This window comes from Pan paniscus, chromosome 12, assembly GCF_029289425.2.
Source record: "Pan paniscus chromosome 12, NHGRI_mPanPan1-v2.0_pri, whole genome shotgun sequence".
In the NCBI taxonomy this organism is placed as follows: domain Eukaryota; kingdom Metazoa; phylum Chordata; class Mammalia; order Primates; family Hominidae; genus Pan; species Pan paniscus.
In genome coordinates, this window is record NC_073261.2 from 58,152,355 (window position 1) to 58,167,754 (window position 15,400).

General features: G+C 42.1%; 1 protein-coding gene across 3 annotated transcripts in view; it reads left to right on the top strand.

Annotated features, from left to right (window-relative positions):
* Positions 1–4,196: 4,196 nt before the first annotated feature.
* The window catches only part of PPP3R1 (protein phosphatase 3 regulatory subunit B, alpha), a 72,874-nt gene continuing 61,670 nt past the window's right edge, over positions 4,197–15,400 (top strand). The window contains exon 1 of one of the 3 annotated variants that reach the window (XM_034953292.4): positions 4,197–4,289. In XM_034953292.4, coding sequence (XP_034809183.1) covers positions 4,287–4,289 — 3 coding nt within the window. In that variant the 5' untranslated portion in view covers positions 4,197–4,286. Of the gene's footprint in view, positions 4,290–4,722; positions 4,945–15,400 lie in introns of those variants that run through there. The other 2 variants (XM_063594903.1, XM_055107887.1) reach the window with 2 other exon arrangements.

Below are 15,400 nucleotides of genomic sequence, written 5' to 3' on the forward strand. Positions count from 1 at the left end.
CAGAATTTCAGCCACATTGTAATTTAAGTAGGCTTTTTGCAGGAAGGCCATTGTTTATAGAACTCTTTGTGAAATGGTTTCTATGGAGAAATGAGTTTCCAAGATGGAATTTAGATCCTTGGCAAAAACCTCTGCTGCTTAGCAGGAAGGGAATGACCCACTTCTCTTGGCATCTCAGGTGCCTGGGAGCCCTTTCTCAACCACACCCTGGAGTAGGGGGCTAGCTTGCATCCCTGCGTTCTCCTCATTCCAAAAAAAATTCTGAGAAGGAAGGTGGTCTATTCCCTATGCAACCTCAGTGTCCACTGAGAAGGGAATCTTGTGGTATGGAACTATGTGGCAAAAAGGTACAAAGTATTCTTAACCTGGGGCATGCATTTTATCTAAGAGGAGAGGCTGAAGTTTCCTCCAACTTTCCATTCTAAAAAGGAACAGACATTGCTCTCAAGTGGTTTTAACTGACTTTCATTTTTGATTGGCATTTTCTTCCTATGTACAAGAAGAGTAGAAAAATCAAACATAGTTTCTAGTTGATGTTAGTAAATATAATCATTACTAAAAGTGGCCATTTGGGGAGTAATACTGTAAATACCTTAAACAACTACAGAAATGGTAGTTTGTTTCTCCTGAAACCCTTAAATATTATATATAAAGTAATGGCAGTGATCAGTCCTTTAAGAGTAAGGCAACTTTCTGGATGTCACTGTTATCTTAAAGGTCTACAGAGGAAATAATATCTTGTGACATTTCTAACTTCCTAATGGTAATTGTGGAGACACAGAAGTCTGAGGCTGCCTATGGTCAAACATGACTGTAAACATTACCCACTTTTTTTTTTTTTTGAGACAGAGTCTTGCTCTGCTGCCCAGGCTGGAGTGCAATAGTGGTTCGATCTTGGCTCACTGCAACCTCCATCCCCCAGGTTCAAGCAATTCTCCTGCCTCAGCCTCCCAAGTAGCTGGAATTACAGCTACGTACTAAAACACCCAGCTAATTTTTGTATTTTTCGTAGAGACAGGGTCTCACCAGTTTGGCCAGGCTGATCTTGAACTCCTGACTTCAGGTGATCCACTCACCTTGGCCTCCCAAAGTGCTGGGATTACAGGCGTGAGCCACTTTGCCCCGTCTACTCTCTCTTTCTTAAAACTTTCTTTTCCTTTAATTTTCTACCTAGCAGCTTTATTATCATCTCTGGGTCTTTTCCTTCTCCTATCACTAATTAAATAAGGAAAAATTTGAAGATTTCACTTTAATCTTTTTTAAAGTTGATTCCCATATCTCTATTCCTTTCTAACCTGCACTTTCAGCTTCTATTTGGGTGCTTCCACTGGGATAGCTCATCAGCAACTAAAACTTTGCATCTTTAAATCTAAACTCATCTCTTCTCACTCAATAGCCAAACTTTGGACCTCTCCATTTCTCTTAATGTTAACACTATTTCCTGTCATCAAAACGAAAACTGGTCACCTTTTATTTCTCCCTCTCTGTTCCACACATCCACTATGTTGCATAGTCAGTCCATTTTTGCTTCATGTTGTTCATACTCGCCTTTCCTTTCCTCTGCCATTGGTATCCCTTATCACCTCATGCCTACCTGTTACTAATTCTTGTAACTGGCATCCCTGTCTTAAGTGTTTCTCCCTTCAATTTATCTGACATAATTCTTTCTGATAATCATCTAAGAGCTTGTTAAATTTTCTAGGAAAAATAAGCCACAAAGATATGTCCATTACCTCTTCATTTATCTAGTTATTTAAAAACATGTATGCCTTTAGCAGGGCTATTTGGTACATACATATTTAAAAACACATATGCTTCTGCAGGACTGTTTGGTACCTGTTCCCACTCACACTAAGCTTTACATCAAAATTTAATGGAAAGAGACAAAAAGGAGAATGACTACTTACCATACTTTTCCCCTCAGCCTTTTGAGGAAAAACCTATTAAAGGTGCATTTTGGATTTACTTATCTTACTGAATTGAGACTAGTATAAATTGCCTCCAACACAACAAAATTATGGGTTATTTTAAATCCACTGTATTCCAAATAGCTCGAATTCCTTCTTAGTGCATACCCCTTAGTTAAAATGATAATTTGATTTTCACTGAAAATGTCCAAGGGACACAAACAAATGCAGTTAGCATGATTACCTCTGGTAAGTGGAGAGAGGAAGAATTTTGCATACAGTACTTTTTCTTAAAAAGCACGTCTTTTTATGATAAAAAACTAATTTTAAACAGTATACCTAGAAAACGTTACACATATACCCTAGGGACTTTTTCTTGTTCTGTAATATGTTAGTGTCAAATAGCAACATATTTAAATCAAGAAACTTGTGGAAGAAAGTGTCCCTTCTTGGCCTTTCCTTGATACATTCACTGTGTGACACAGCTTGTTATGTCTAAGTTCTTTTCCTTATTCATCCTGACACAGAAGCAAAGTAGCTCCTGAAAGGGGAAGGGGAGGGATGGAGGGGCGGGGAGGAGGGGATTGAGAGAGAGAGAAAGACAGAGAGAGAAAGAGAGACAGGAACCATTTAGTCCTAGGGCAAATCGCTGAGCGTTTATTAGAAAAAAATGCATGCTCATCATATGGAAAAATAATTAGCACATAAAAAGAATAAAGTTCTCATGTAAGGAGCATTAAGACTTTTTTTTTTTTAAAAAAACAACACAATGGCTTTTTATAAAATGACTCAAAGGCTTTATCAATAAGGAGTTTCCGATCACTCAGAAAACATCCTCTCTCTCTCTCTCTCTCACACACACACACACACACACACTCTCAAACACACACGAGTGCGGGCGATTATCAAGGCTTGTAAAGGAATAACTGGTTAAAATAGTTGCAAAATGTTTTCTTCGTTATCCTCATCACACCTCTCCTGACAGCTTTATTTCTTCTCTCGAACATAAATTTCCTCCTTATGCTTTTCTGGATGTAATTTCCTATTGTAATCTGAATTTTCTGGGAAGATAATTGCCACAGGAGTGGATATAGCTCTACTAAAAGGATAAGCGGGCAATCTACATTCGAGTTTTTTTCTTTTTTAAACAAAGACTGATGGACTCCGCCAAAGGGGAGTCTGGACGGTTTATGGGAATGCAGAGCTGGGTGGAAAGTCTTTCTACGAGTGGGAAGTATCCCTTCTCCTCGTTTGCCCAGGTTCTCCCCACGCCTCGGGCTGCGGCCAGCTTTGGCTCGCTTCTCTGTCTTTGCAACCTGGTTCCTGACTCTGCCAATTCATATTACAGATGGGCCTGCGGGTGCTGCACCGGGGTGACAGCAGTCCTGACGGGCCGTGCAATTCTGTAGTGGATCCAAGTCGGTACACGGATGCACAGATACCTTTGACTGCCTCTCGCAGGACTTGGATTTTTCCTGTTTTTTGGTGCGGCATCCGGGTGGTTCTGACACCCTAAGACTGCTCCTCTGCTCCTCCTCTCCCGCAAGGCTTCCACTCCAGGGCCCCTGTCCCCCTTTCGCTAGCACTCGCGCACCCCTCGCGCTTCCTCCCGCCAGGGAACCCTCGCATTTCCTCCTTCCCCTCCCAGCCTTGCCTTCTTCCCCGCCCGCCTCCAGCCACATGACCGGAAGGGCTCCGCCACGCGACGTCACCGACGTCCGCGCCCCCGCCCCTGGCCTCCCCCCACCTTGCACGCAAGGGGCGGCCGGCTGAGGGGCGAACGTGGTCCGCGCGCTCAGCGTTCCCCAACCAGAGCTCGCCAGAGCGCCGCGGCACTCGCCGCCCAGCGGGGCGCGCTGGTTCCCGGATGTGCGGCGCTCGCGGAAGCTCCGCCCCCGCCGCCGGCCCGCGCGCGCCCCCGCCTCCGCCCCGCGCGCTGCAGCACTCCGCTTTCCCCTCCCTCTCCGTCCTCCCCCTTTTTCGTGCCTTGAGGTTGCAGGTCAGCGCGAGCCACTGCAGTGAGTCCGTCACGGCTCCGGCGCGAGCGCGAGGCTGCAGCCCCCGAGTCTCCCGGCCCTCTTCGCCCCCTCTCCCCCTCCTTTCTTCTTCTCTGCCTCTCCTGCCTCTCGCCGCTGCTCCTCCCGCGCTCTCCGGCTCTGAATCTCGACCTTAATTTATTTCCCCCTACCCTGCCCGCTCCCTCGCGTGCCCAATCGCCCGGCCGGCGCGGGCCCCGCGGCGCCGCCTCCCCTCCCCCACGCGCGCCCCCTCCCCGCCGGCGACCCGAGGGCCGCAGCTGGGCCGCCGCCGCCGTTTCCTGCGAGCCAGCCTGAGCGCAACACTTCTCCGAGCCAGCGAGCCGCCGACCCGCCGAGCAAAATGGTGAGACCTTGGCTTCCTCGATGCACCATCCCTCCCCCTACTGCCGCCGTCCGGGTCGGGTGCGGGGGCGAGCCCCGACGCCCCCGGTCGGCTGTCCCCCGTGGAAAATTCCAGAGACCCGGGCCCGGCGGGTCCCGCGGCGGTTGCGGGCGAGCCGGAGAGGGCGGCGGGGCGGCTGCTGACAGGACGGCGGCGGGGCCCCCGCGCCCGCCCCCGGCCTCTGCGGGGCGCCCCTCTGCCGCTCGGCCGCCGCCCCGCCGTCGCCCCACCCCCGCGCCGCCGGTCCCGCCCGGCATCGACCCCCGCGGGCACCCCTGACCATCAGCCCGGCGCACTCGCCTTCTCGCGACCCTCCTCCACGTGGAGCACCCCCCTCCCCTCCACACTCACTCTGTTTTTCGAGTTCGAGGGTATTCTGAAATCCTTTGGAAATAACAATATGTGGCAAATGGCACTTTACATAAGACCCACTTTCTCTCCAGAGCTGCTGCTTCTCCCACTCACTGCCTATTTCCCAGTAGTGAGTCTTGGCAGGGAACCCTGCCACTCACTTCCCCTCTCCTGCGAGCGTCGGTTTAGCTGCGGTGCGCAGCCCTGCGTGGTTTCCTTTCGCTGCTGCTTTGCTCGCTGCCCTGGCGAACCGGAAAGATCCAAGGTGTTTGTTCACGAAAACATACGCGAACTTGGTCTGGGAGAAATGGGGGCGCTTAATTTTTCATGCTTCCCTTACTACCAAGGGTTTTTTCATTTTCTTTGCTACCTTCTTGTGTCTCTCTCTTGGAGTGGTTGTTTTTGAATCATGGCGATTTTAATTTGTCTTTCCTTACCCTCACATTAATCCCTAGGTAGAATTCGCTGCTGTAGTGTTTCAGACCGACGCTAGGGGTGTGTCTCCCGCCTCTGTCGCTGCAGCCAAGAAATCAACGACGCCCTTTTAGCCTGTTACCTTACCGGTTCTCTCGCTCGGGGAAGCCCTAGTCGTTAGTTTCCTCTTTGTAATCAAGAGTTGTATACACAGTAGAGAAAGTTCAGAGTGCTATTCCGCGTATATCAGATACTCCATCATGTGATTCAGTTATTAGGCTTTCTCTAAAAGTCTTTGAACAGTTGTCAGAAGACTTAAACTGGTTGACGGTGGGTAATTTCTCGCATCTTTTCACTGTATGGTATCCCACCCAGTATGTAGAATTTAAGTGCTTCAGTGTATGTGGTGGATTACTGAAGGGAGGAATGCTGTTGCTTACAACTTAAAATCAATTTGGTGAAATCGATTTTAAGGGAAGAACGTGAAATTAGAATATTCAGGTAAGTCAGCTTTTATTTAAAATATAGGGCAAATGAGTAAGTGCTTACTGGTGCACTTAAAACCCAGATTAAGAGCAGACTTAAATGATTGCCGATTTTGATGTGTAGAGAAAGTTTTTCCTTGCCAACTTGCGAGGCAGCTCAGAGAGGCAACTTTGGCACTCGAAAGTCACAAAACAATTTAGGAAGATCATAGCCATTCATCATATAATCTTTTTGTTGGCATAGTCTTTTGAAGTGAAGAATTGCATTTCAGTGCTTTAATAGAATTTCCTTATGCACATGCTTTACTTGAAGGTCAGGATCTTGAAGATCTTTGTTCATTGCAGGGAATGTTTTTACTTAGCTTTATAAACAGCACATTTGAGGAACAATGATCTAGCCTTTTGTTGTTTATATATTATACAGCGAAGTGGTATGGTTTCCAAATAGTAACTCTCTTGCGGTGCACCGCGTCCTCTGTTTTTTGAACAACAGACTGAAACTGGGAAGTTCTCTTTTAGCTCTTAAATTTCTTATTTTCCTGTTAACTCTGTTTTCTTGTCTTTTAAAATATTTTACGGTGTATCAGACGATGTTGTTTCCTGCGAGGTCATTATGTTCCTTTTCTTCCCAGCTCCCTTTTCACTATTTATTTCCTAATTCAACTGTTGGGTTTTTTTTTCCTCTTTCATCCTCCCAATACCATTTCAGGACCTACGTAATGTTGGCAGTGGCTTTCCAACTTTAGGGTTATTTTGGTCTGCTAAATACAGTACTGGTTTGAAAGTATCAAGACCATACCCATAACTCAACTTTGCCATATGGGATGTCGATTAACCCAAATAAATCAGGCTTTGGAGTGATCTGGTTAATTTTTCTGGTTAATTGAACATACAATTCTGAAAACTTTCACACCCTTTGGGAAATCTCTGTTAGAACTCTTATTATTTACATTCTGTCAACAGCATTTACAGTATTTATGAAATATCACTAGTTAATTCAAGTATGGAAAGTAAAAAGGCTTATAAGATTTAAATGTACTCTCAAGGATCTTTTCTGACAGGTATTAATTTTAGTTGGTGCCTTAAACGTAGTTTATTTCTTTTTTTTCTGAAAGTTAAAGTCTTTCCCTCCCTTCACCCTTATTTGAGTTTTAAATTGTTAAGCGTCCAGGGAGAATGAAGGTTATATGTTAAAAAAAAAAAATCTTGTAAATAGTGAGCTCCTAGGAATTTCCCCTGAACGAGGTGTTTTATATATGTTTTTGTTGAAATAGATAATACGGATTTTGTTCTGGATACTTAAATGAACATAATATAAAGGTAATTGTTTTACGGTTTGTTTCTTAAGGGAACTTTAAATTTTATAAAGGCCTTTTCATGTCTTTGTGCTTTTAAACTTTTAAATTTTTTTATCTCCATGATCTGCATCTAGAACTTAAAACAAATTTATTGCCGTCTATAACTGTATGTAGAATTTTACACAACATATTCTAGTTCAGATTCTGTGGCAAAGGCCACTTTTTAGAAAAAAAAAACCTGTCTTATGACCAGCGGAATTAAAATTCACATCTGTGCTGAGAAAATTTATTCACTCATTTTGTCCCATAGTGAATGAGAAAATTAAAATGGTTCAAGGTATAAAGTAAAGAAGCTGACTAAGGGTCAGTCAGCAATGAGAGGGACAGACAAGTATGGAAGGATCAGGCAACTGTTATAGGTAGTAAGGCAGTATAAGGAAGTCACCTTGGGCCAGGAGGATATTAAGTCAGACAGTGGGCCCGGAGTCTGGGGCAAGCAACAGGGATTCATTCCTATCAACAAATACTTGTAGATTTTGTCTGCCGTTTACTGGTTGTTGTGCTGTCTGTTGTGGAGGATATTGCAATGATTAAGGCAGGTTTCCTACCTTCATTTAAGTAGAGAATGTAAGACAAATGCCAGTAACCGTGAAGTAAGTTAGCATGTGATGAGTGTCATATGAATAGTACACACAAAGCATGATAGAAATTTAAGAAGGAGCAAGATCATTTTCACCTGGGATTAGGAAAAGTTTTATGAAGGAGGTGATAATTGAGCTAGCTGGGTCTAAAAAGATCAGCGTTGCAGTAGGCAGAGTTGGAGGCATCTAGAAGAAGGCACTTTAAATCCTAAAGGGAGGAAGAGACAATGTACATTTGGAGCACTGATGGTTCCCGAACCAACAGCAACAGCATCATCTGGAAACTTGTCAGGCCCCACCCTGGAACAACTGAATCCAAAATTCTGGAGATGAGCCAAGCAGTCTTAAGTTTTATAGGTCTTCCAGGTGATTGTGATATAGGCTGAACTTTGAGAACCACTGTTTAGAGAATAGGAAGGAATGTGTAAAGTTTAGTCAAGTGTCTCTTAATGTACCTAGCACTAACTATATGTACTTAAGACATAATTGTTATCTACAAGGAAATTAATCAAGTAGGGTAAATAAGACAGTGATTATGCAGTGTGCTATGTGCTATTAACAGACTAAACATGGGATGCTGTAAGAGCACATGGCAGGGAAGAGGCTTAATCCACATTGGGGATGAATGTCACTTAAAGTTTCCTGGAAGAAATGGTGTCTGAACTGAGTCTTGAAAGGATGAGTATTTAGCCATTGAGGAAGGGCACACCACATAGCTTCTGTTCGAAGTCATGGAAGCATGAGATATACAAGCCATCCAGAGAACTACAGTGTTAGTTTAGCGTGGCTGGAGAGGAAGGGGGTAGTGTCTGGTGGATTGACACTAGATCATAGAGGGATTTGCATATCATGAAGGAGTTAATCTTTTTTCTCCTAAAAGCAGTGGGAAGTTATTTTCAAGCAGGAGAATGACATTGTCTCATTTACTTTTTTAAAGAGACCATTCTGATGGCCGTGTGGATAATAGGATAGATGAATCTAGACATGAGGATTCAGAAATAATTATAGTAATTTATATGAGACAGAAGGATGTGAAAGAATACAGTAACAATGCAGATAGATAGTAGGGATCCTACAGGAGATACATTTAGGCGGTAGAAGAAAGAACTTGGTAACTATTGGATTATGGGGAAGAAAAGAGGTGGTGAATTCTGCTTTGGTTTCTGGCTTTGGATAATGCTATCCACCCAGCAAATATTTGTTGAGCACCTACTTGGTTTAGGTTAGGTTTTAGGAATACATGGGGAATACTGTTCCTGTCCTCGAGAAACTTCCAGTTTGCTGGGATGACTATTGTTTCATCTCTGGGCTTCTATTATTTGGTAATTAGTGCTTGGGATGCTATGTTGCAAGACTCCAATTTCAATAGGATAGAGTGCTGTGAAATATTAACAGTGCCTGCTACATACATCTCATGGCCTAGGAGAAACAGAAAGAACTTGATAGCCTGGAGGTAGAAAGAGGCACATGTGTTTGAACAGTGATTCTCAAGAAGTGGATCCTGGACTAGCAGCATCAGTATCACTTGGGACCTTGTTAGAAATGCACATTCTCCTAGGAGATGTAGGAGAAGAAGGTTTTGGGGGAGTGATGAGAATTTTTATTTTTGCACATGCTGAATTTAAAGGAATCATGGGTGGGCTAGGCACAGTGGCTCATCCCTACAATCCAAGCACTTTGGGAGGCCGAGGCAGATGGATCTTGGGCTCAAGAGTTCCAGACCAGCCTGGGCAACATGGTGAAAGCCCATCTGTACAAAAATACAAAAATTAGGCGGGCACAGTGCCACACGCCTGTAGTTCCAGCTACTCAGGAGGCAGAGGTGGGAGGATGGCTTGAGCTTGGGAGGTGGAGGTTGTGGTGAGCCAAGATTGTGTGACTGCACTCCAGCCTGGGTGACAGAGCAAGACTGTTTTGGGGGGCGGGAGGTGGGCAGGGAATAGTAATCTTGGGTTATCTAGGTGATTATGGCCAACAGGTAATTGGCTACCTATATCTGGAGCTCATAAGAGACATCTGGGGCTTGCATTAAAGATTTGAGCATTGTCTGTGCATTTATATTAGGTAGTAGTTGAAGCCGTGAAACTGGGTGAAATCCTGTGTAGAGAGAATATAAAATGAGACGTGAAGAGAGTGAACTCTAAAGATGGTGCATGTAAAAAGGCAGGTAGAGGATGAGGAGCCTGTGAAGTTTGTCATTGAATAGCCAGAGAGATAGTTGGGAAATGAGCAGCATAGCATGATGCCAGATTGAAGGGAGTCTTAAAGAGGAAGGAGTCAGCAGTGAATAGATACTGCAGAGATCAAGAAAGAGAACTTAAAGATGTCTTTTGGAGATAACAGGAGAGTTTTGATGACTTGGTCAATAGTAGTTTGTTGTGGTAATGGTGGCAAGGGAAGCCAGGAGGTAGTGAGACATTGAATTTAGATTGCTTTTTAAAGCTTTGAGTAGCAGAGAGGGTGAAAGCTAGAGAATTTAGTTTTGAGGAAGGATTTATCTTGGGGTTGAAAGAAAAAGTCAGAGCCGGGCACGGTGGCTCACTCCTGTAATCCCAGCACTTTGGGAGGCCGAGGCGGGCGGATCATGAGGTCGGGAGTTAGAGACCAGCCCGACCAATATGGTGAAACCCTGTCTCTACTAAAAATACAAAAATTAGCCGGGTTTGGTGACGCGTGCCTGTAATGCCAGCTATTTAGGAGGCTGAGGCAGGAGAATCACTTGAACCCGGGAGGCGGAGGTTGCAGGGAGCTGAGATTGTACCAGTGCACTCCAGCTTGGACGACAGAGCAAGACTCCGTCTCAAAAAAAAAAAAAAAAGAAAGAAAGAAAGAAAAAGTCAGTAAAAAGGGAGAGATTATCTTTTGAATCTTTTCAAAGAGAAAAGACAGGATTATTGACAACTTAATGTCTCCAAGGAGGTAGAAGGGAGTTTATGACTCTCCTTAGACAAGAAGGGGAATTTTTCTCATCCTTTTAACATGAAAGAGAAGGAGAAAAAGATGAAAACTATTATGTAGGTCATATAAGAGTTTAGGCTGGAAAGGAAGTCATGTGTTAAGTTGTAAATGGTTTAACTGTTGTGAGTTCAGTTTGGTCCCATTGGGGAACCATTGATTAATCTGGAAATAAGATGCTGGGTGACTTGGAAAGGGTGGAAACTAGATGAGGTGAGTTCCACAAAGGAATACTGCTTTATAGTATTACAAGTATGAAGTTATAAGGATTTGAAAGCAAATAAAAATGGAGGCATTTTAAATATAGAGTTGAAAAGAGTTAGAAACTGATGATGAGGAAACAGTCATGAAGGATGACCCAACCTAGTGATTAGATGTAAAGATAGCACATTACAAATAAAACCAGGAAAGTAAGAGTGAGTTGCTGGTGAAAAGTAGTGTTAGAAGAAGGTGAGCTTGGTTTTAGATAGTTAATTTGATAGGCTTGAGACATTATACTGTAATTATTTAACAAATGTGATAATGTACTTGGAAAATAAACTGAATACTTTTTTTTTCTTTTTGGAGACAGGATCTTGCTATTTTGCCCAGGCTGGAGTGCGGTGGTGCGATCTCAGCTTATTGCAGCCTCCACCTCCCAGGCTCAAGCCATCCTCCCACCTCAGCCTCCCAAGTAGCTGAGACTACAGGTGCACACCACTACACCCAGCTAACTTTTGTGGAGACAGGGTCTTGCCATGTTGCGCAGGCTGGTCTCAAACTCCTGAGCTCAAGCAGTCTGCCCACCTTAGCCTCCCAGAGTGCTGGGATTACAGGCGTGAACCACCAGGCCTGGCCTAGAAGTAGAATATTTGAGTCAGGGTAATAGCTGATTGGATAGTTGTAAAGATGAAGATTAAGAAAATACTGATGGAATGGTCATTAGAAGAATATTGATAATTTTTAAGACTAACTTCAGTCATGTCCTAGGTGACAAACATAAGATTGCAGGGGAATGTAAACTCTGTGAATGCAGAAGCCTTGTCTTTGTCTTTTCGTTCTTATATTCCAGATACTTGGTATATGGTAGATGTTAAGTACTATTTGAAGGAGTATGTGAAGTGGAATAAAGGAAAAGGTGTTTATCGGACATTGAAGGCAGTGAGTGTCAGTTTCTTTTTTTTTGAGACATTTATGAAAGAAAGACAAAGGATAATTAACTTCAGTGGTTTACAGTTGGAGTAAGTTCTTTTTTGGTAAGAGAAAGATGGGGATATTCTTGAGAATTAGAAAAGCCAGGAGAGGGAGCTGTAAGAGCGTGATTAATGGAATGAGCTCTAGAAAAGTTAAAAAGAAGAGGATAAAAGGAAAGGATAGACATTAAAAAAGAGAGAAAAAATCAGAGTGAAGAGAAATAGGCCATGGCAACAGATATGTTTTAATAATGGAGTTCATAGCAGGTGGCCTAAGTCATCTTAGTATCTCAGGATAATTTGAGGCAAGTTAATTTGCTGAGGTTGACATTGAGCCTGAAGGAACTGGGGTGGTTTTGAGGGGTGAGGGCTGTGGAAGAGGATCATGTTATCCAGTTTGGGGAATTGTTAGGCAGTTAACAAGGTAATAAATAAATATAACTAAATGGTAGCTAGGACCTAGGAGAAGGCAGCAGTTGGTCAGTGACCTAGGAAATAAATCTAGAAAACAGGGGTTTTAACCAGAAAAGAGCTTAATACTTTGGCAGTCTTTGCTTTATTAACTCAGATTTATTTGTTCTTCTGATCAATTTACATAGGTCTAAAAGGAATCATTTTTTGAGTTCAGCTTTTAAGGAAGGGGAAACATGTTTTAGATCCGTATGTTAATTTTTTTTCCCTAAAGTTCTAAAGACACTACATTAATGTAGTCACTTAAAAATTCAAATGAGATTGAAAGATCTAAAATGGAAAGTAAGTCTTCCCTGGCCACCCCTCCCCCAGTATTAAGTTTCTTGTTTATATATTCTTCGAAGAGTTTTTTGTGTGGGGTTTTTTTCCTTCCTTTTTTTTCCCGCCTATGGCAACATATGGATTTTATTATAATTTAGTTCTTATTAAAAAGATTGATCGTAAAAGTTTTAATGATATGCTACTTATTACAAACTATAAGTAAACTCATCGTTTACTCATTACAATCAGTTTTAGTCCAAAGTTTTAATGGTATTTTAAATGTAAACAATGAGTCAGAAATAATTGATAAATCTAATTAGGTAGCAATTTTATAATGATAGAGGTTGTTACTTTAACGAGGGTCTGAACTATGACCATGTTCTTAAGAAATTACTCTGGGGAAAATAACATTTTACTAGAACTTTTTTTTTGTACTTATTTCTACCTAATATCTTATTAAACATCACATGGATAACAAATTATTAAAAGAGAAAATAACTTCTGAAGTATAATGGATAAAGCGTCTTTTTTAACTCAAGCTTGATTGTTTAAAATTTATTCCTCATTTTTACCCTTCCAAGTAAGCCTTTTCTCCAGTAGCCCTCATCTATTCTTCTCTTTCTGAATTTTCTCCATAGACTCCATAATAAAGGAAACTCATGGTCAACATCTCCTCAGTGTTTGTGAATTGACAGTATAATTCTGACTAATTTATAGGTCTGGCGCAGGAATAACATTTTGATAAATGTATTCCTGGGTTTGTCTTTGGATTTTATAGTCTTGTACTATGAAATATTTAAAATGTTTGAAGATTTCTGTAGGAAATCTTTTGAAATTTAGCACTAATAATTTAAACAATTCATAGATTCCTATACTGTTCTTCCTCATAGAGTTTTGTTTTGTTTTTTAAATATTTCTTGTAAGTAGTAAAAAGAGGGCCAAATTGGTAGCCCTGTTGGTATCCCAAAAAAACATTCCTGTAGATGAGATGTTACATTGACTTGTTTTTCTGGTGTTGGTAACATCACTGTTGCGTTGACCAGCTCTTTTTCTAAAGAACACAGAGTATTCATTTTTATTTTTATGTTAGAATTAGGTATGCATTTTAAAACCTAGTTACAATAGAATGAAGCATAGCAGCCTACAGAAAGCATGTTACCCTTGGCCCTTACTAGCGCTATCCATTAGTATTTTATTTTTAATCTGTCTAGATTCAGGGATGATTTTCTTTCATATCCTCCTGAGTGTAATGCCATAAGCAAGCCCCTATTTTAGGCATGCAGTATGCTGGCATTGTCTAGTATTTCTTGTAAGGCAATCTTTAATAAAAATTGGAATCTCAGGAAAAACACGTGATAATGGGCAATAAGATAAATCTGTACTTACATATTTGTTCATGGTGCACCTATGTTCCCTAACAAATAGAATTTCATGAATTATAAACTAACTTATACTCTTTCTCAAGTAAAGAGTGAGCTTATAATCAGAGGAATACTTCAGCTGTATCTTGCTGTCTGGCAGTCACGCTGCTTTTACCTTGCTTCTGGACTGTTAACGTCTGTTCGTACATTTCTTGTTTTTCTTTTCTTTTTTTTTTTTTTTTAGACGGAGTCTTGCTCTGTTGTCCAGGCTAGAGTGCAGTGGCGCAATCTTGGCTCACCGCAACCTCAGCCTCCTGGGTTCAAGCGATTCCCCTGCCTCAGCTTTCGAGTAGCTGTGATTACCGGTGCGCACCACCACGCCCAGCTAATTTTTGTATTTTTAGTAGAGACAGGGTTTCACCATGTTGATCAGGCTAGTCTCAAACTCCTGACCTCATGATCCGCTTGCTTCAGCCTCCCAAATTGCTGGGATTACACGCGTGAGCCACCGCGCCTGGTGCATTTCTTGTTTTTCAGTCCACCACAGTTCAGTGATGTTTAATTCAGTAGACACTAGCTGTATGTGGTTGTTTAAATTTTAAAGTTAATTAAAGTTAAGTAAAAGTGTAAATTCAGTTCTTCATTCACAATATCTACGAGGACACAATAACTACATGTAGGTAGTGGCTACTGTGTTAGTGTAGATAAAGAATGTATCCGTTGTGGCAGAAGTTTCCATTAGATACTGCTTGTCTACAATGATTTTGCACCTGCATGTCAATGAAACTTACATTGGTAGTAATCTTTTTTTTTTTTTTTTGAGATGGAGTCTTACTCTGTGGGCCAGGCTGGAGTACAGTGGTGCAATCTCGGTTCACTGCAACCTCCGCCTTCCATGTTCAAGTGATTCTCCTGCTTCAGCCTTCTGAGTAGCTGGGATTACAGGCATGTGCCACCGTGCCTGGCTAATTTTTGTATTTTTAGTAGAGACGGGATTTCACCATGTTGGTCAAGTTGGCCAGCTCCTGACCTGGTGATCCGCCCACCTTGGCCTCCCAAAGTGCTGGGATTATAGGCCTGAGCCACTGTGCCCGGCCACATTGTCAGTAATCTTCTAATTACCAGCATGAGATTTGGAGTTGGGAAGATCTGAATTTAGATTCTGGCTCTGCCATTTATTAGCAATGTGACCTTGAACAAATATCATAAGCTCTCTAGACCTTATTTAGTGCAGTACATATGTATATAAAGTGGGAATAACAACACCTTAAATTGTGACATATACAGTTGGCCTTCCATGCCCATGAGTTCTGGATCCATGGATTGAAAATACTTGGGAAAAAAAAATAAAAAATAGCAATGAAAAATAATACAAATAAAAATTTAGTATAAATACTATTTACATTGTATTAGATATTGCAAGTAATCCAGAGGTGATTTAAAGTATACAGGAGGATGTGTGCATAGGTTACATTCAAATACTATGCCATTTTATATCAGAGACTTGAGCATCTGTGGAGTTTGGTTTCTAAGAGGTGGGGGTGGGGAAATGGGACCAGTTCCCAGTGGATACTGAGGGACCACTGTAGAGCGTCTAGAGATCCCATAGGTATTCATTAAATGCATTTGGTTTAACGTTTTTCTTCTTTGTAATGTTGGACCT